Here is a 22,438-nt window from a genome sequence, read left to right as displayed (position 1 = left end):
TCTTGATATCAGCAATTCAATTTTCACTAGTTAAAATGCAAATTCTTGAAATTAAAGCTGCAGTCCGTAATTTTTTTCACTCTAGCGGAAGAGCATTGCAGCCGGATCTACTTCTCTCTGTTTATGTCTATGGCGAGTCACTGTGCTCCTCCGCTGCGGTTCCTACCAGTCCGGTCTGAAATAGTCCCAATATAAACACTTATTATAAGTGTTCCATAATGATTCGGGGTAAGGCAAAAACACGGTTTGGAAAATGGGTTCATGTTGTACATTCTCAGTAGTTTTTGTAAATCTAGAACACAAAAAAAGTTACGGACAGCAGCTTTAACAATTGAATTTCAACTAGTAAAAACTCTAATTCTTGATATCAGTAATTGTATTTTTACTAGTGAAATGTCACCATAGGCTGCCATTCAAAAACAATTGTTGATATCAGGAATTTAATTGCTACTAGTAAAAATTGTAAATAAAAGTTCATAAAAAAAAATCAATTCAATTGCCACTGGTGACAATGTTAATTTCTGATATCATGAATGTGATTGTTACTGCACTGTAAAAAAAAAAACGGAAAATGTACTGGTAATTTTCTGCCAGTACATTATCCAGTAATTTTACGGAAATTTCCTTTAACCCTTAAATCACAAACTAATGCAATGTGTAATTCAAAATACAGGTAAAACACCAATACGGAAAATGTCTTCATATTTATAGAGTACATTGTGTCCTAATTTTACAGACTTTTTTTACAGTGTAATAAGAAAGCCATTTTAGATATCTGAAATTATATTGATATCAACAATTGAATTTGAATGGCAGCCTATGGTGACATTTCACTAGTAAAAATACAATTACTGATATCAAGAATTAGAGTTTTTACTAGTGAAAATTGAATTGTTGACATCAAGAATTCATATCCTGTGAATGAATAAAAGTTCAAATGGCTTGCCATAGTAAATGTACTCTACTGCATCTCTTGTGGTTGCTTATATTCTTACACTGTTTTGCTCATGTTTTATGCTCCAGTCCTTCCCTGTTGCCTACTTTTGATGCCCAAAGGCAAAGGCATGCAGTGATCACAGTCACCACACAATCTTTAAAATTAAGAAATATTAATAAATTGCATTTCTCTTACCTTTTTAAGTTCTAATGTTTAATTTTATCCAAATGCAGTATATAACATATTATACTTACTGTACGTACTTTGAAATCCGTGCATATGTCAAATTTTATTTATTTATTTCACTTTCAAAGATATCATTAGGCATACTATCAAAAATTGTAGCCTGTCCTACAAGAATTCTGAACAAACTAAATGCTGTCATCTAGTGGAAGAAAAAAGCAATAGATTCGAATACTAAGGTCCACTGTAAAAAAAACAACAACTCTAAAACACAACGCAATGACGTGCAAAATTCAAAATAAGTAGGGGCCTGCGGAAAATTATGTTCAATATAGTACATTGTGCCCTATTTTTACGGATGTTTTTAGAGTGTCGGATGCCATAGGGCTCTATTTTGGTCAGACTATTTTAAGTTTAAAATTCAAACACATGTATTTCACTATATCCAACTCCAAAGACAAACACTGAACTGAAAAATGTCTCCATGGTGGTGATGGGGAATTGCTCATTTCCACACCATCCATCAACACCACAGAAAAAAAACAGGATTTAATGGAGATCGGATGATGACCATACCAGTGCAGGGCTCAATGGTGGACAACACCGTCACATAAACTACACAAGGTGCTCAGGGCCCCCAAACCAACACAGATTTATAGGCTATATCAGTAATATGAATATGAATAGTATGCACAAAGTTATTTCAAACAGGAAAAGGTGGTTTATATAATAAAAACATAACCATAAATATCAAAGACATAAAGATGCCACTAGAGGGAGATGCTGAATAATAAATCAACATACAAATGGGGACACAAAAAATATATATTTAATTTATTCTTTCATTCACCGCTATAAAAGTTAACCCTATGACGACTTCCGCTCTGAGAAACCCAGAAATGTGAAAAGGGTCTATGCTCTTTTCACATAATGAAATGTTCTCTGATCCCACTTGTTACATTTATTAAATAGGGTAATGACATTAAACATTTGACTTCTACTCAGGCCAGCCAAACACCAGCACCACTGACAGATGAAGAGGAGATGGAGGAAGAATATTAACTTCCAACAGGAAAAAGAATAAAGTATTTGTAGGAAATAAAGATGACCATAAAAATTGTAAATAAATGTATTTAACAACTGTGGTGGTGGTTATGGCATATATCTCGTACTACCATCTGGCAGCATCCTTCCATCCCATACAGTAATCCGCTTTCAGAAAGTGTGATGATGGGTATATGAGTGTCATCAATGCATCCAACCACTGGAAATCCTAAAGGAAATTCTAATTATCAGGATACTTCTAGAGGTTTATCAAGTGAACGCCAGGATCCTTCCTGTATAAAAGGACATGCCATGTTTGTCAGTTTGACAGTGTCCCCATGATGAAAATATAAGCAATGAATGAATGTACCTCCACTGCAAAGAATGCTTTTCTCACTATGTATTTTTGTCAAGTGGCAGATAATTTAATTTGTTTCAAGCAAACTTCGCTTACTTTAGATTTAGATTACATTTATAATTTGTTGATATTTGTACTTGAAATACGACCAAAATACTCAGTAAAAAAAGCATTTGTGCAGTTTGAATGAATGAATGAATAAACTATTTAAACACAGCTGGTGCTTTAAAAAAGGGGAGGAGACTGAAAGAAACTCTGGGTTTACCAAAGAAAACCTGCTCCTGACCAGGTTAGGTTCACAGAGTAAGTTACCCTGGTAACTGACTCTGAGTATAAGTTACCTCTCTTTCAGAAACGGGCTTGACTTACCCTGCTTTCTCGGGTTTGACATACCTCCCATTCTGAAACAGAAAACCCAGAGTTTCCCTTATTTCAGGGTTAACATACTCAGAGTTTTCACTTAACCTCCTTTCTGAAACGGGCCCTTGTTCTAGAAGGACATCGCAGGATATATCCTTTTTCACAGAGCTATATTTTTGAGTTTTAGTTCTTATTATTTCTAAGGATAGGCTACTTTTATTTTATTGTTCTTTTCTTATTTTAGGAGCTTCTTCATTCTTTTCTTTTCCTTTCTCAGTGGAGTATTGTGGAGAGTTTATTGTATTGTATTCGTATTGTGCTTTGTTTGTTTGTTTTTGTTTCTTATTGCAGATTGGAGGATGTCGATGGCTAATATGATTGCTGAAAGAGAAGGTGAGTGCTTTAGTTTTTTATTTGTTTATGGGATTGGGATGTTACTGAAATATTACAGTCTCATGCCGCTCTAGATCCAGGAGAGCTGCTTTCTCTCAGACCGTGATCTGGATCCGCTGCTAGAACCGACCCACACACAGATCCAGGAGCTTCCTAAACATTTAGCACCTCTGTCTTCTGAGTTTTCTGTTTTTGTGTCCACAGGTCAGACTGACAGGAAGGAGGAGTGGAAGAGCGACAGCCAGCAGAGCCCAGGACGTCCTTCCACTCCGTCTAGAAGCTTTCGCAGAGGTCAGAATAGACTTTTATTAAAGAAGTTATGGTTCAGTTAACAAATAATGTGTCAATAAAAAAAATAACAGTTTGATGTGACCACTGATTATTAATATTATTAAAAATGTCTTCACCAGGCATCATGTCCACACCATCTGTGTCCCTCTCTGAGGACAATATAGTGAGGCGGTTCTGTAGAGAGTCGTTGAGCCGAAGCAGCCGAGGCACGTACAGCGTCGATTGGAGGTGGAGTGGCGAGAGACCGGATAGCCGAAACCAACAGGGCAGTTTCAGCGACTGTTGTTTGTCCAGGTCCGACAGCCTCGAAGAGTGGATGTGCCCTCCGGTGCCAGGTCAAGATCCCGTCGAGCCAACGGAGACTCCAAATGGCCTTATGGAGGCTTCACCAGTGAGCAAGAGCTCAACAGGTGGAATAAAGCTGGGCAGTGTAACGTGTACTGATGGAGATTTTAATACTTCAGGCGTAAGACACTCACATTTAATTTCCTTTTGCTGAAATTTTCGTAGTGAGGTTGTCAAATTTGTGTTCATTGTTATAGTCAAGTCAGCTTCATTTATGCAGCACTTTATACAGCACAGATTGTCTCAGAGTGGCTTCACAGTAATAAACAGGAAAATAACACATAGTGATGCAATTGCAAGAATTGCAAATCACCTCTAAAAAAAAACATGAGTTCACATTCATATAATCTTTGTATTGGATAGGAAATACCACTTGCTGTCCTTGGTGGCGGACTTGAGCTCAAGACTTGACCTGAAGCCTGAAGTCCAACCCGGACCTGACAGGAGGAACCCAAGGAGGAACCGCCTGAGCAAGAACATGAGAGACTGAAGACCGGAAAGAAGTCATCACAGCCACTTTTGCTTTGTTTTGAAAGTCAAGAAAACTCATCTTTATTTATATAGTGTTTTATATATGATCTGTTTATATGACCCCTTTGAATAACTTACACAGGCGTTCAATACATACACAGTTTTGAGCAATCTCTCGCCACGAGTTACAACCCATGTAAATATCTTTGTATTCTTTAATGCTAGAGTTGTAAAAATGAGGGTACTTTGTAACCTCTTCGCACAATCTCTCATCTGTATAGGCCTCCTGTGAGACAACATCTGTATAGGCCTCCTGTGAGACAACATCTGTATAGGCCTCCTGTGAGACAACATCTGTATAGGCCTCCTGTGAGACAACATCTGTATAGGCCTCCTGTGAGACAACGGGTCTTCGCTAAAAAATAACTCAATAAAAAAAAACATGGCAATACTCGCAGAGATGTAAAAGTGATGTTTATTTTACAGTGCTCGAGAAGTGAAAACAGGCCCAACGCTATATACAAAAGTAACAAAGAAACAAAAACTGTGCAAAAGAACAAAGAAAAGAAAAATATAAATATAAATATATACACGCAAACTACTTCAGGACAGACAATAAAGATTGCGCAAGCCAGGTAAACTGACCCAGAGATTAATCTAGATTAAAATGGCTCATTTGAATTCTGCCGAAGGCATTCAGAATGTGTGCTCGTAAGTGGTCGTTTGTCTTTTTGTAGTTTGAATAATAAATAACTTCTATCCCTTTAAGACCTGACGCACGCATGGATCCCAAACACTGCTCCTGTGAGCTGGTTACAACTGTGTTTACGTTAAAACTCACCAAGAAGGGCATTGAGAATTTTTTTTGTGTATTTGACCATTAATAAACTGGAGAAAGGAGCTCCTTTTTCCACTTGTATGTCAGAGGCGTTTTTATTATGGTATGTGTGTGTGCGCTTAAGATGCGAGCGTGAAATCTGCGGGAATTAGTAGAATTAACGTTATGTGCAACCCCGCGCGAAATTCAGACCGGTCACACCAACACTAACACACTAAAGAAAAATCCAGCAGAACACGCGTTCGCCATGTTCAGAGTTTTAACCGGACTGAATGAGAGGAGGCGGGTGTGTGTCAACTCACTGAGGAGAGGAGAGCGCAGCTGATATATCGATACTGTAGAAAATGAGTATCGTTTCAGATATTTCAGTACCGATACATAGCGAAATATGGATATGGATGAGAATAGATTAACGGCGATATTTTTTTTTATCACCCGATAAGAGTCTCACGTTAACACAGCACGTTAACGCCGATAACTTGCAAAGCATGTTCTTGAGCGTTTGGTTGAAGCGCTCCACCAGTCCAACAGTCTGTGGGTGGTATGGGCTTGTCTTTAAAGGGATCCCATGGTGTTAGGACTTGTATGGCTTAATATAACATAAATGATGTCTCTTACTGAAATATGTAGTAGAAAACCCATGAAACATCCACATTATTTTAAACATCCATTATATATTTGGACAGTGGGCGGCGCCTTTTTGTTTGCGTTCTAGGTTGATGTCGTAGAATGGTTGCACTCGGCAATCAACTGGCTCTACCCGTACCTATTCTTACCACAACACAACTCGAAAAATGTTTCAGAGTTAAACAAAACCAATCAATTGCTTTACTCAACACTCACCGAGTGTTGACCGTTTGTCAATATCGAAGATGCTGAATCTCAAATATGTTTGACCATTTCATCGTTATTTTTTTCGGTGCACATTATAATATAAGCACGTGTATGACGAGGAGGATGCCTCGAGAGACTGGTAAATGTATGGCAAGCCGTTTTCACATTTATAAATTCATAGGATATGAATTCTTGATATCAACAATTACATTTTCACTAGTTAAAATGCTAATTCTTGAAATTAAAGCTGCAGTCCATAACTTTTTGCCATCGCAGCCGGAGCTACTTCTCTCTGTTTATGTCTATGGCGAGTCAATCAGGGCCTGCGCTCCTCCGCTGCGGTTCCTACCAGTGTCGAAATAGTCCCAATACAAACACTTTTAATAAGTGTTCCATAATGATTCAGGGTAAGACAAAAACTCGGTTTGGAAAATGGGTTTATGTTGTACATTCTCATTATCAAGAATTCATATCCTGTGAATGAATAAAAGTTCAAATGGCTTGCCATAGTAAATGTGCTCTACTGCATCTCTTGTGGTTGCTTATATTCTTACACTGTTTTGCTCATGTTTTATGCTCCAATCCTTCCCTGTTGCCTACTTTTGATGCCCCCTTGATGGCAAAGGCATGCAGTGATCACAGTCACCACACAATCTTTAAAATTAAGAAATATTAATAAATTGCATTTCTCTTACCTTTTTAAGTTCTAATGTTTAATTTGATCCAAATGCAGTATATAACATATTATACTTACTGTACGTACTTTGAAATCCGTGCATATGCCAAATTTTATTTATTTATTTCACTTTCAAAGATATCATTAGGCCTACTATCAAAAATTGTAGCCAGCTCTACAAGAATTCTGAACAAACTAAATGCTGTCATCTAGTGGAAGAAAAACGCAATAGATTCGAATACTAAGGTCCACTGTAAAAAAACAACAACTCTAAAACACAACGCAATGACGTGCAAAATTCAAAATAAATAGGGGCCTACGGAAAATTATGTTCAATATAGTACATTGTGCCCTATTTTTACGGATGTTTTTAGAGTGTTGGATGCCTTAGGGCTCTATTTTGGTCAGACTATTTTAAGTTTAAAATTCATACACATGTATCTCACTATATCCAACTCCAAAGACAAACACTGAACTGAAAAATGGCAGATGTTTATGCAGAAGCAACAACTGTAATGTAAACTATAGAGTTACAGAGTTTTTCATGTCTTCCACACCATCCATCAACACCACAGAAAAAACAGGATTGGATGAGGACCATACCAGTCCTCCCTACACAAACTACACAAGGTCCTTAGGGCCCCCGAACCACCACAGATTTATAGGCTATAATGTAAACATTTTTTATAACATGCACATATAAATGCGTATTCAAAGTATTTAGTGGAAATGTCTTTTTTCTAATACTTAAAGGAACTGTATGTAGGATTGTGGCCAAAACTGGTACTGCAATCACTTTCAAATTACTGTAGAGCGGTGTATTCCCTCTCCCCCTCCTTAGACATTTTTTTTCCAAAAAGTTTGTAGCTGCAACTGTGGTAACTAGAGCAGAGCTGGCAACCCGAATGCAGAAAAACTACTGACTTCGTGATTGGTAGATAGGTGGAGGGTGGCGCTTCAGGCCAAAACATAAAATGTCAACATCAACATCAGTTGAGGGCTGCAACTTCACTTTTAAAATGACAATATCCTGGCCGGACAACTGTTGTCAGTGATATAAGTATTTGAAATTAACATGATTTCTTAATGTCTAGTGACATATCAGGGCCATTTTATGATTAATTGAAATACATTTCTTACATACAGTTCCTTTAATTATTTATTTAATAACTCACGCAGTTCAGCAGGGGAGCCTATTCACAAAGTTTTGCTTAGGGCTCAGAAGGATTCCAGAAGGATGGTGGACTTAATAAAAAGGACACAAAATAGAGTCAGAACTGCACAAGGATGTCAGACCGATCACGAGGACTTCGATGATGAAGTTAATAGTATACAGAACAATAACAGTGTACTAGGAATCACATTTCCCCACTGTAAATTTCCCCACTCTGCTCTTTTTGCCAAGAGGAGGAAGAATCTCTTTTACACTTCTACTTCTGTTCTTACTCTAAACACTTTTGGCTTCAAATTTCTGCTTCCTTAATTCTTGTCTTTCACCGGCTGTGTAATATTTCTATCACTAAGTTTCTTTTTCACTCTGATGTTTCTGAAAGTAAAGAGCTAGATGATGTCTTAAACTTTATTTGTATCATATTCACAAAGCAAGATACCTTAATTTCAAACATAACTGCAAAGTATTTGCTTATGATTCACAGTTATTATCATCTCTTCAAAAAAATCCCTCCAATAAAAAAGATTTGAAAACATCCCGTGTTATAGAAATTTTTTTTAGGTTTGTGTTCATTGTTCTTAATTTAATGTTTTGCATTGATTTATAATTATGCAGTTGTGCTGCTTAATATGTTTTAATAACCTGTGATGGTCTACTTTTTTAGGATTCCATGATAAATAAAAAGCTTAAAAAGAACAGCATTTATTTAAAATACAAATTTTTTGTAACAATATACACTAGCGTTCAAAAGTTTGGGGTCAAACAAATAAATGAATAGGCTTTTATTCAGCAAGGATGTGTTAAATTGCTTTTTTTTTAATTGATAGTAAAGATTTATATTGTTAGAAAATATTTCTATTTTTATATGCTGTTCTTTTAAACTTTTTATTAATTAAATAAATTCAGAAAAAATAGGCATATCAAAGCTTCCAAAAAAATACTAAGCAAAAAAAAAAAAAAGCTAATAATATTTGTTGTGTGTCATACTAGGAGGCTTTCGAGCAGAAATGCTGAAAGATGGTTTCTGATACCTCGCTCGATCACAACAAACCTTCAGAGAGCTAACCAGAAAAAGAGGAACACCAAATCCTGAGTTATTCTCCACTAAATACCGATAAAAAGGTTAAATTTAAGTGTGACCAAACACTAACAAGCTCAAATATGCCACTTTAGCAAGCAGTCCCAAAAACTGTCCAAATGAAGGACTTGATAAACAAATAAGCTAATCGACGCGGACATGTCAACAAGAAGAGGCTGCGCGCCGGAAAACTACATTTCCCATAATCCCCCATTCACACAGGAAGCATTCGGAGGCTGTTTATAGTCCCCGTTCGGGAGGACAGAAAAGCAGGTAAGTTAAATACAAGCGTCTTTTGGCGGTTTTGTCTCGAGTGTGGTTTGTCAATCATTGCATTGATAAGTACAGTTTGCTATTTGAAACGGTTATGTCACTGAAGATATTGTGGAAGCTGTTTGAATGCGGAAGTGTTTCTGTTTGCATAGTGATGTGTAGAAGTGCAAAAGTAAGGTGGTCACTGGTCACCTTCAAACTTGTCATTTGACATTTAGTATATATTTGTATCTCCCCTCTGCATCAGCCCGCCATGCAGAGATGCAGGTTGGACCTTTCTGCCCTTGTGTCATTATGATTCAGGTACGAGGGGTGTGAAAATTCTCCAAACTGACCAAGTCAAAACCATGAACAACAACAAAAAACCAAAGTTTGATTTTGAGTCTGACCGACAGAGTCAGAACAAAAAATCCAAAAAGAATCATGGGTATGCCATAGCACTGATTTATTTAATTGCAAGTTGAAGCTATAAGATTAGTCTGACCCACTTTATATAGGTGGGCTTAACTACTTTGTACTAACATTTTAATTAATCATTTGATGAAATGCACTTGCATGTGTGTACATTGTTCTTACATTTGTTTTAATTCCCTGCATGTAATTACAGCTGTAATTAATTTCTGTAGTTGCATTTATAATTACACTGTTGACCATTTCCTTAAACTTACCCACACCTGTCCCTAACCTTACCCTTAAACTTACCCACACCTGTCCCTAACCTTACCCTTAAACTTACCCACACCTGTCCCTAACCTTACCCTTAAACTTACCCACACCTGTCCCTAACCTTACCCTTAAACTTACCCACACCTGTCCCTAACATTACCCTTAAACTTACCCACACCACCACACCTGTCCCTAACTTTACCCTTAAACTTACCCACACCTGTCCCTAACTTTACCCTTAAACTTACCCACACCTGTCCCTAACTTTACCCTTAAACTTACCCACACCTGTCCCTAACTTTACCCTTAAACTTACCCACACCTGTCCCTAACTTTACCCTTAAACTTACCCACACCTGTCCCTAACTTTACCCTTAAACTTACCCACACCTGTCCCTAACTTTACCCTTAAACTTACCCACACCTGTCCCTAACTTTACCCTTAAACTTACCCACACCTGTCCCTAACTTTACCCTTAAACTTACCCACACCCGTCCCTAACTTTACCCTTAAACTTACCCACACCCGTCCCTAACTTTACCCTTAAACTTACCCACACCACCACACCCGTCCCTAACTTTACCCTTAAACTTACCCACACCACCACACCCGTCCCTAACTTTACCCTTAAACTTACCCACACCACCACACCCGTCCCTAACTTTACCCTTAAACTTACCCACACCACCACACCCGTCCCTAACTTTACCCTTAAACTTACCCACACCACCACACCCGTCCCTAGCTTTACCCTTAAACTTACCCACACCACCACACCCGTCCCTAACTTTACCCTTAAACTGACCCACACCACCACACCCGTCCCTTAAACTTACCCACACCACCACACCCGTCCCTAACTTTACCCTTAAACTTACCCACACCACCACACCCTTCCCTAACTTTACCCTTAAACTTACCCACACCACCACACCCGTCCCTAACTTTACCCTTAAACTTACCCACACCACCACACCCGTCCCTAACTTTACCCTTAAACTGACCCACACCACCACACCCGTCCCTAACTTTACCCTTAAACTTACCCACACTGCCACACCTGTCCCTAACCTTACCCTTAAACTTACCCACACCTGTCCCTAACCTTACCCTTAAACTTACCCACACCTGTCCCTAACTTTACCCTTAAACTTACCCACACCTGTCCCTAACTTTACCCTTAAACTTACCCACACCTGTCCCTAACTTTACCCTTAAACTTACCCACACCACCACACCCGTCCCTAACTTTACCCTTAAACTTACCCACACCACCACACCCGTCCCTATCTTTACCCTTAAACTTACCCACACCACCACACCCGTCCCTAACTTTACCCTTAAACTTACCCACACCACCATACCTGTCCCTAACTTTACCCTTAAACTTACCCACACCACCACACCTGTCCCTAACTTTACCCTTAAACTTAACTGACCCGCACCACCACACCTGTCCCTAACTTTACCCTTAAACTTACCCACACCACCACACCCGTCCCTAACTTTACCCTTAAACTTACCCACACCACCACACCTGTCCCTAACTTTACCCTTAAACTTAACTGACCCGCACCACCACACCTGTCCCTAACTTTACCCTTAAACTTACTCTCACCACCACACCTGTCCCTAACTTTACCCTTAAACTTAACTTACCCGCACCACCACACCTGTCCCTAACTTTACCTTTAAACTTACTCTCACCACCACACCTGTCCCTAACTTTACCCTTAAACTGACCCGCACCACCACACCTGTCCCTAACTTTACCCTTAAACTGACCCGCACCACCACACCCGTCCCTAACTTTACCCTTAAACTTACCCAAACCACCACACCCGTCCCTAACTTTACCCTTAAACTTACCCACACCACCACACCCGTCCCTAACTTTACCCTTAAACTTACCCACACCACCACACCCGTCCCTAGCTTTACCCTTAAACTTACCCACACCACCACACCCGTCCCTAACTTTACCCTTAAACTGACCCACACCACCACACCCGTCCCTTAAACTTACCCACACCACCACACCCGTCCCTAACTTTACCCTTAAACTTACCCACACCACCACACCCTTCCCTAACTTTACCCTTAAACTTACCCACACCACCACACCCGTCCCTAACTTTACCCTTAAACTTACCCACACCACCACACCCGTCCCTAACTTTACCCTTAAACTTACCCACACCACCACACCCGTCCCTAACTTTACCCTTAAACTGACCCACACCACCACACCCGTCCCTTAAACTTACCCACACCACCACACCCGACCCTAACTTTACCCTTAAACTTACCCACACCACCACACCCGTCCCTAACTTTACCCTTAAACTTACCCACACTGCCACACCTGTCCCTAACCTTACCCTTAAACTTACCCACACCTGTCCCTAACCTTACCCTTAAACTTACCCACACCTGTCCCTAACTTTACCCTTAAACTTACCCACACCTGTCCCTAACTTTACCCTTAAACTTACCCACACCACCACACCCGTCCCTAACTTTACCCTTAAACTTACCCACACCACCACACCCGTCCCTAACTTTACCCTTAAACTTACCCACACCACCACACCCGTCCCTATCTTTACCCTTAAACTTACCCACACCACCACACCCGTCCCTAACTTTACCCTTAAACTTACCCACACCTGTCCCTAACTTTACCCTTAAACTTACCCACACCTGTCCCTAACTTTACCCTTAAACTTACCCACACCACCACACCCGTCCCTAACTTTACCCTTAAACTTACCCACACCACCACACCCGTCCCTAACTTTACCCTTAAACTTACCCACACCACCACACCCGTCCCTATCTTTACCCTTAAACTTACCCACACCACCACACCCGTCCCTAACTTTACCCTTAAACTTACCCACACCACCACACCTGTCCCTAACTTTACCCTTAAACTTACCCACACCACCACACCTGTCCCTAACTTTACCCTTAAACTTAACTGACCCGCACCACCACACCTGTCCCTAACTTTACCCTTAAACTTACCCACGCCACCACACCCGTCCCTAACTTTACCCTTAAACTTACCCACACCACCACACCTGTCCCTAACTTTACCCTTAAACTTAACTGACCCGCACCACCACACCTGTCCCTAACTTTACCCTTAAACTTACTCTCACCACCACACCTGTCCCTAACTTTACCCTTAAACTTAACTTACCCGCACCACCACACCTGTCCCTAACTTTACCTTTAAACTTACTCTCACCACCACACCTGTCCCTAACTTTACCCTTAAACTGACCCGCACCACCACACCTGTCCCTAACTTTACCCTTAAACTGACCCGCACCACCACACCCGTCCCTAACTTTACCCTTAAACTTACCCACACCACCACACCCGTCCCTAACTTTACCCTTAAACTTACCCACACCTCCACACCCGTCCCTAACCTTACCCTTAAACTGACCCATACCACCACACCCGTCCCTAACCTTACCCTTAAACTTACCCACACCACCACATCCGTCCCTAACTTTACCCTTAAACTTACCCACACCTCCACACCCGTCCCTAACCTTACCCTTAAACTGACCCACACCACCACACCCGTCCCTAACTTTACCCTTAAACTTACCCACACCACCACACCCGTCCCTAACTTTACCCTTAAACTTACCCACACTGCCACACCTGTCCCTAACCTTACCCTTAAACTTACCCACACCTGTCCCTAACCTTACCCTTAAACTTACCCACACCGCCACACCTGTCCCTAACTTTACCCTTAAACTTACCCACACCACCACACCCGTCCCTAACTTTACCCTTAAACTTACCCACACCGCCACACCCGACCTTACCCTTAAACTTACCCACACTGCCACACCTGTCCCTAACCTTACCCTTAAACTTACCCACACCTGTCCCTAACCTTACCCTTAAACTTACCCACACCGCCACACCTGTCCCTAACTTTACCCTTAAACTTACCCACACGATCACACCTGTCCCTAACTTTACCCTTAAACTTACCCACACCACCACACCCGTCCCTAACTTTACCCTTAAACTTACCCACACCACCACACCCGTCCCTAACTTTACCCTTAAACTTACTCACACCACCACACCTGTCCCTAACTTTACCCTTAAACTTACTCACACCACCACACCTGTCCCTAACTTAACCCTTAAACTTACTCACACCACCACACCTGTCCCTTACTTTACCCTTAAACTTACTCACACCACCACACCTGTCCCTAACTTTACCCTTAAACTTACCCACACCACCACACCTGTCCCTAACTTTACCCTTAAACTTACTCACACCACCACACCTGTCCCTAACTTTACCCTTAAGCTTACCCACACCACCACACCTGTCCCTAACTAACTTTACCCTTAAACTTACCCACACCACCACACCTGTCCCTAACTAACTTTACCCTTAAACTTACTCACACCACCACACCTGTCCCTAACTTTACCCTTAAACTTACCCACACCACCACACCTGTCCCTAACTTTACCCTTAAACTTACCCACACCACCACACCTGTCCCTAACTTTACCCTTAAACTTACTCACACCACCACACCTGTCCCTAACTTTACCCTTAAACTTACTCACACCACCACACCTGTCCCTAACTTTACCCTTAAACTTACTCACACCACCACACCTGTCCCTAACTTTACCCTTAAACTTACTCACACCACCACACCTGCAAAAGTGTTTTGCAATACAATATGAACACATTGTACTTATATTTTGATCTAAGTATATAGTAGTTACGGCCACCTAATATAAAGTGGGGTCAATTGTAAATATTGTATAGCTAAGCGTATGTTATTTATTTCTTGTTGGACATAACTGGTCCTCGTCTCTTAGATCGACACAGAGCACTCAAGGTCAGAAAGCAGAAGTGAAGGGCCGGGCAGCTGGAAAGGATGCTTATTCTCCTGGACCTGAGAGAAGCTCTGAATCTACCCGCACTATGCAAAAACGTGCTCAGGAGGAGGACAAATCTACTCGTAGTGGCAGTCGTTCATCTCAGCAACATCTGATGAAGACATTGTCTGCTGAAGATGAAAAAGGGTAATTCTTCCTGTCAGTTCAGCTGATTCAGTGCAGTGTCTTTACAAACAGCAAACTTTAACTAAAGTACTCCTCAAGTCAAAGAGAAATTACAGAAGATAAAGTTAATACTCATAATTCTGCATGCCTACTGTCATGTGAAATTGAAGTTGAACTAGCTTGGTCATGTCGAGACAAATCATTTGGGACAACATTTACATTTAATTTACATTTCAAATTTTACATTTGGATTTCAAGAAGAAGAACTTACTATCACTTTTAGTTTAGGTAAAAAGCTTCTTTTAAAGGTGCACTATGTAATTTTTTTGGAGTAAAATATCCAAAAACCACTAGGCCAGTGTTATATATTTTGTTCAGTTGAGTACTTACAATATCCCAAATGTTTCCAACTATTTGTAAATCGTGAGAAATTGCTATATTAACCGAGGAACCGGGACGTGTGAGGGAGTCGCCTGTCGACATCATATCTGCGTTACTCTCAGTTTCCGGTTTTATTTTGCAGAAACGCTTTACTCTCACTGCAGTGTGAACAAGTGTCATAGCAGCCGCTGAGAGAACACACAGAGTAACGTCATAACATCATCAACACACTCAGATGTGTCTAATATGATAAACAGAGCTGCGTTACCTCATACTCATGACCGGAAAAGCATAAGTGGCGCCGGCGACTGTGTCATAATAAAAGTCCTGCTGCTCGCGAGGTGTGTGTTGCGTTCATCTTATTAACAATCGCTCCAGCGGTTCCTCAGCTCCACAACACTCGGTCCTGCTTCTGCTTCACTACAGTAACGTTAATATTCACATCATCAACATGATTTCTGCCCGAGTCCTATCCCGATTCTTTCCCATCGGCTGTGAGGTGAAGACCACGTGTCCCAAGATTCTGCTTGTCATCAAACTACACCTTTGTTTTGAATAGGCGACCTCTAGCGGACGGAAAAGTTACATAGTGCACCTTTAATAGTTAATAGCTCATATTTGGTCAAATAATTTACATGGTTTTACACAATGACAATTCACCTCTTGATCCCCCTCTAAAGGACATCAAAATAAGATGTTTTGGGGCTCAAAGAAAGTAGTCTACCCGTAATATGAAGCTTTACCTGTAAATATTAGGGGTGTAACGATTCATCTACTACATCGATGTATCGATTTATATTCCTATGATCTAACTACATCGATCTGTGCTCGGCAAGTTGGCCTTCCGGACGACATATATCGATCTAACATCGTTTTAAAAGATAATCAATCGATTGTATCGATAAAGGGAAATAAAGCATTTGATTTAAGCACGTCAGACTTTATATGGATGTTTTTTCTTAGCACTTTTAATGATAAAGGCGTTAAACGTTACTCGATTCAGTCTGCCTATCTGTGACATCATCGCCACGCACCAGCAGCAGCGCTAAGAAAACAAAACATAGCATGGCGGATGGCAGAGGAGAAGCCAACCAGCGAAAAATGATCAAGCCACCGGGAGAAAGAGCTACCTGTACTTTCAACCCTGGCTAAATGTTACCTGTGCATTCCCAGTGTGCCAGCAGAGCGAGTTTTTAGTACTGCTGGCGACATAGTAAACGTACAGAGAAGTGTTCTTCTGTAGATTTCTGCGGTCAGATCATGTTGATATTTTTGAGAAAAAAAAAATATGTAGAGTCATTGAAGAGTAGTTTGTTACATTTTATCTTTTGTTAAATATTGTTTGTTTATTAAACTGAGAGTAGTAGCATGTTCAGCCAGTTTATTCAACCTGAAGAAATGTTGGTTGCACTTTACTTTTGATAATAATATTGTATTTGTATTATTTTAATGTTGAAAAACAACAGCAAAAGTAGCAGGTAAACCTACTATTAATTAAAGAGAAGTTAGTTGCACTTTATTTTTGATATTAATATTGTAATATTATTATGTTGGAAAACAAAAGCAGAAGTAGCAGGTTAACCTACTGTTGAAATGTTGGTTGCACTTACTGTGCTTTTATTGAAAATGTATTGAATATTGAAAATGAGAGCAGAAAAGGTTAACTTCCTGTTAATTCAACCTAAACTGTTGGTTGCACTTTATTCAAATAAAATGTGAATGCATTTTCCATTAATTGTTGTTTACTGTTTGTTTATATCCATAATTAATTGATACCCGATTCCCTTACAAGAAACAACAGGAATCTAGGAAACTTCACCTGCACTGACCAGTATCCAGATATTTATTTCAGTCACACAATTTTTGGCTAAAAAGTTACTGAATCGATTTCAAGTCACTGAATCGTTTCGGATCGTATCGTTCTAAATTAACCAATATCGTCCTTGAATCGTATCGACAACCTCAAATCGTGATACGAATCGAATCGTTGTTAAAACGAATCGTTACACCCCTAGTAAATATGATTTAACTGATTTTAAATCGTAATTTTGGTCACCCCTGAAATGGGTCATACCATTAACATTACTGTTGAATTAAATACGCTATACAAGGTGAAAGTAACTTGACACTTCAAATACAGATCATCATGTATCAATTACATTGTTTCGCCACTAAGTGGCGACAAGTGACTGTTAAAAAATGTGTCATTGAATTATTCATTTAATAGATTCATTCAAAAACGATTCATCCAGTATTAAAACAATTGAAGTTTTTATGAATCATTCATTCAAAAGATTTTTAAATGATTCATTCGAATGAAAGTAGCAGCATTTAAAGGTGCTATATAAAATAAATCATTATTATTATTATTATTATTAAATTGTTTGACATTTGTAATTAGGCTGCAGCAATTAATCATTTTTCAGAAGCTTGTCATGTTATTTTGTTTAGTTTTCTGTTCAAAATAATGGGAGAATCGCGTCTCTGATTGAAACAAAAAACAAATGGTTATGGTTATGTGACAAATATTATGCTCTGTTTACTAGATTAAGGAAGTGTGAAGTTGCTATGCACAGTTTTGCAGTGAGTCTTATTGTTTCTTAGTGAGGTGGACCTGTACAGAGGAGAAGAGGAAATAGAACAAGAACTACAGGAGAAGCACCAGTCAAAGTCAGGTAGTTTTGAATGTTCAGTCTGAGTTAAATGTTGGAGGGATGTCTGTGAGGTTGTTTTTGCCTGAGCTAGAGGCGTTTTTATTCCCATCAGTGGCTGTTGGTGAGACCCAGAGCAGTGTATCAGCTGCCGAGGATATCCAAACCTACAGTGAGAGAGAATGGAAAGGCAATACTACAAAAAGTCAGCTTATCCGAAAGGTGAGCCTGCTTCTCTCACACATTACTGTGTTGATTATTAAAGGAGCCTCCTCATATGCGCATCTTTTTTAGGGTTATGAAGCAATAGCCAGTGAGTTCAATCTACGCAGAGTGAGAGGTGATAACTATTGTGCCCTGAGGGCGACGCTCTTCCAGGTGCTCAGCCAATCCAAAGAGCTTCCTGCCTGGTTACATGACTCTGACATCGTTAAGGTAATTTAGCCTTATTGTGTTTAGGCATCCTTATTACATCCCTACTAATTCTGGACTTGCGCAAAGCAGTACACCTCGACCATTTTTTTTGCATATTAATATAGAATGTTATTATGTGTTAAATTAATTTTGTGCATTATGAATTTCTTGTTATAGTGGCCAAAAGAAATGCATTCTGGTAAGGATTTTATTAAGGAGTGGCGATTTCCATTTGAAAGCAGGAAGAACAAAGTACAGCATCTTGAACAATGTCTGGAACAACTGAAGAAAAAGGTTACTTTTGTTATTTTTCTTCATTGCTTATGAATATTTATATACACTACCATTTAAGTCACTTATTATTAATAAGTACACTTTTTTTATTTGATCAAAAATACAGTAATATTGTGAAATATTACAGTCAAAAGTACCTGTTTTCTATTTCAATATATTTTAAAATATAATTTATTCATGTGATGATGACAGCTGTATTTTCAGCGTCATTCAGTGTCACATGATTATTCAGAAATCATTCTAATATGATGATTTGGTGCTCAAAACACATTTCTAACTATGTTAAAAATCATTTGTACTGCTTAATATTTTTGTGGAAACCATGATGCATTTTTTTCAGGATTCTTTGATGAATATAACGTTCAAAAGAACAGCATTTATTTGAAATGGAAATAATTTGTAACATTATAAATGTCTTGAATGTAGTTTTTGATCAATAAGTCTTTACTGACCCCAAACATAACTGTACCTTTATTGCGTTGTCTTTAGTGGGAAGAGGCTGTCGAGTGTAAAAGTCTTGAAGAGCGGGAGCGCATGTGCCAGCAGGTGTTCAGAGTTCATGATGAGGAGTATGAGCTTCTGGAAGCGCTGAAGTTCTTGATGTTGAGGACTGCCATTCAGTTGCACTCCGATATGGAGAAGGGCTCTGACGTACCAGAGTTCTGCTGGCTCCTCTTTGCTCGTGACTCGTCCAAATGCCCCAAGACCTTCCTCACCAACCACCTCAGACATGTAGGCTTCAGTGGTGGGCTGGAACAGGTTAGCATGCTGTTTACAAAATATATTTTCATTTCATTCTGGACCAGGCATATGAATAATAACTACAAGAGACTGTTATTATACTACTAGGTAGGGTTGGCAACTTCAGACAGGCTAGCAATAGCAAGCTAGCTTTTAAAGCATAAGATCCCACCCTCCCTTCAAAGCGTCATACAATGTCATACCTTCAAAACACATGAACGCACACACAGCAGCGCCTGCAAAGGGTCTCAAGACGAGAGACGGCGTTAAATTATACCTATCAAAGCACAGAACATTACAATAGTAATGAACGTAAACAACTTACAGAGCTCTAGTTGTACCACCTGACTGCTGCAGATTAGTTTGGCCGTTGATTGTGTTGACATAGAAATGCATATATCTGAGCCTGAGGACGTGAACAGCTCCGGGTAGAAAGTCACAGGTTGCCATCTCGTAATTGCGGTTAGGACATGGCGTGAACTAGAGACCTGCGCAGGACAGATTTTTCACTCCCGCTCCCACAGGATTCTGTCCCGCTCCCGCGAAAATATACGTTCTCCCACCTGCAACATCCATGTTTTGTCCCGCTCCTGCCGGCAAAAGCCTGTATAAAGTATAAATAGATTTTTTCTGTACGTCTATGAAACAGTTTTGAGTAATTTACCATAAAAGCAAATGTATGCATGGTTTGGCGTGGCAGTATACGCGCAAAGTGCGCTCCCATAATACTGCCATAAAAAAAGCTATCATCTCAGTTCATCGCGATCTCACAAAGCTCCGTTATCAATTAAAGGGATAGTTCACCCAAAAATTAAAATTAGCCCATAATTGACTCACCCTGAAGTCATCCGTGTAAATGACATTCTTTTTTCCGACGAATAAAATCAGAGTTATATTACAAAAGTCCAGGCTAATCCAAGCATTAGAATTGCAGTAATAGTGGCTCTGTTTTTTAAGTCCATAAAAAGTGCATCTATCCATCATATAACTGCTCCACGCGGCTCCGGGGTGTTAATAAAGGCCTTCTGAAGCAAATCGACGCGTTTGTGTAAGAAATATCCATATTTAAAATATGCGGTCGGCCAAAAGTTGACTTGATAAAGTTTTAAATATGGATATTTTTCTTACACAAACGCATCGATTCGCTTCAGAAGGCCTTTATTAACACCCCAGAGCCGTGTGGAGCAGTTATTTGACGGATAGATGCACTTTTTATGGACTTCAAAAACAGAGCAACCATTACTGCCATTCTAATGCTTGGATTAGCCTGGAATTTTTTAATATAACTCCGATTTTATTCGTCTGAAAGAAGAATGTCATACACCTAGGATGACTTGAGGGTGAGTAAATCATGGGCTAATTTTCATTTTTGGGTGAACTATCCCTTTAAGCTGACTGCACAAATCTTCCATAAGGTCGACACTTTCTTTGTTATAATCAGAGGATTTGCCAGCATGCAGAATTCAGCACTGACGTTTCAAATAGGGGTGTGCACGAATATTCGATTATTCGATCTGTAATTAATATTCGAAAAATAAAATTACTATTCGAATTTTACTAAATTGCTTTGCTGGCCGTAAATGCAATGAATCCATGATAAATCCCTCTAAAACTCGCAGTTACTAAATCCACTGGGTGGCGCTGTGGGCCGTGTTAATAAGTTGTATTTGATCACATAATGTCCTGCCTCGTGATATTTGGAATTACTCAGATGAACATTGAAAATTATCTTACAAAAGGAGTTACTTTTGATCAAATGAATTAATGAAAACACATCAAATCCAAACACCAGTCGAATGAGGACAGCTGTCCATCACTGCATCACGAGTGCAGGTAAGCACAGATGTTCACCGAATGAGAGAGAGAGATAACGACAGCAAAATGATCTCGCGACAAATGCTTCCTTTAAATTTTGTCTAGGGTTTAAGAACAGAAAACACAAAGTGCTGTTAGAAACATCAATTAACACCGTTATCTGTGTGTCTCTGCAACGTCTGTCAGCGGGGCACGTTTCTCACCCGAGAATATCATCATCCACATGATATTATTGTTTTTTTCAACATTATAATGTGCAACAATATAAAAACACGATAACCATATTCTGACTCGTGTGTGTATATGTAGCCTGTTCTGCATGATAACTGGCGCACTCTGCTTTATTAGTGTTTTTTTCCCGCTCGTGTTGCTTGAGCTTATAATGCTTTTGTTCTTTAGGCCTATATTTTTGGTTTACACACATTGTTTAATGTTTTGAACTGAATGAAAACCTTAAGATAACGTAAGCTTGTTGTGTATTACCTAATCATAAGTTTGTTAAGAAATGATGACAACTTGATGAAGAAAAAAAAAATTACGTCTTTCTCCTTTTCTCAAAATAACGTCATTTAAATAAACGAATATTCGACTATTTGTTTTTTATGAGCCCAAATATTCGAATACAATATTTCGGAAAAATGCCCATCCCTAGTTTCGAGCGGTGAGTGGATTCTATCTTAAATGCATTTGATTGGCCATTGCGGTCTAGAAATCAACACACATGTCCGTGATTGGCTACATTGCACAATGCAGCAAAAAGATGTTATAAACAGAAACTCTGCCCATGCTTGCGCCTGTAAATAGTTTTTATTTTGTTTTAGTTGTTCTTGTTGCTTTTGTGCAATAGATGAATGACAAATTATTTGTTTTTAGATGTTTAATTTTTTAGATATTTCTATTTTGCGGGAGTCCCGTGAATAGTTTTATTCTCCCGCAACCCGCGCACACATGAGTAGCGCACGCGCCTGCACTCGGCCATCAAATCTGGTCCCGCGCCACACTCTGTTGCGTTGGGTCCTGTGGGAGTCCAGGGGTCCATTCTTCGTACCTCGCTAACTCGGTTAGCTGGATTTGGTTGTTGACGATTTGGCTTGATCTTGGATTGTTTGGTTCTTCAACGCTCATCCTGGGGTCCGTTCTTCGTACCTCG

At 39.6% G+C, this 22,438-nt stretch overlaps 1 protein-coding gene across 2 annotated transcripts in view; it reads left to right on the top strand.

Annotated features, from left to right (window-relative positions):
• The first annotated feature begins 9,190 nt into the window (after positions 1-9,190).
• Positions 9,191-22,438, top strand: part of otulinb (OTU deubiquitinase with linear linkage specificity b) — an 18,868-nt gene continuing 5,620 nt past the window's right edge. The window contains exons 1-8 of one of the 2 annotated variants that reach the window (XM_079818639.1): positions 9,191-9,252; positions 9,500-9,555; positions 14,807-15,013; positions 17,978-18,048; positions 18,140-18,246; positions 18,319-18,459; positions 18,616-18,732; positions 19,222-19,491. In XM_079818639.1, the coding sequence (XP_079674765.1) occupies positions 14,913-15,013; positions 17,978-18,048; positions 18,140-18,246; positions 18,319-18,459; positions 18,616-18,732; positions 19,222-19,491 (807 nt within the window). In that variant the 5' untranslated portion in view covers positions 9,191-9,252; positions 9,500-9,555; positions 14,807-14,912. Of the gene's footprint in view, positions 9,253-9,499; positions 9,680-14,806; positions 15,014-17,977; positions 18,049-18,139; positions 18,247-18,318; positions 18,460-18,615; positions 18,733-19,221; positions 19,492-22,438 lie in introns of both variants that reach the window. The other variant, XM_079818638.1, reaches the window with a different exon arrangement.

The sequence above is a fragment of the Gobio gobio genome, assembly GCF_949357685.1.
Source record: "Gobio gobio genome assembly, chromosome: 6".
In the NCBI taxonomy this organism is placed as follows: Eukaryota; Metazoa; Chordata; class Actinopteri; order Cypriniformes; family Gobionidae; genus Gobio; species Gobio gobio.
The sequence above is the reverse complement of the archived record's forward strand: the minus strand, read 5'-3'. Positions and strand labels throughout refer to the sequence as shown.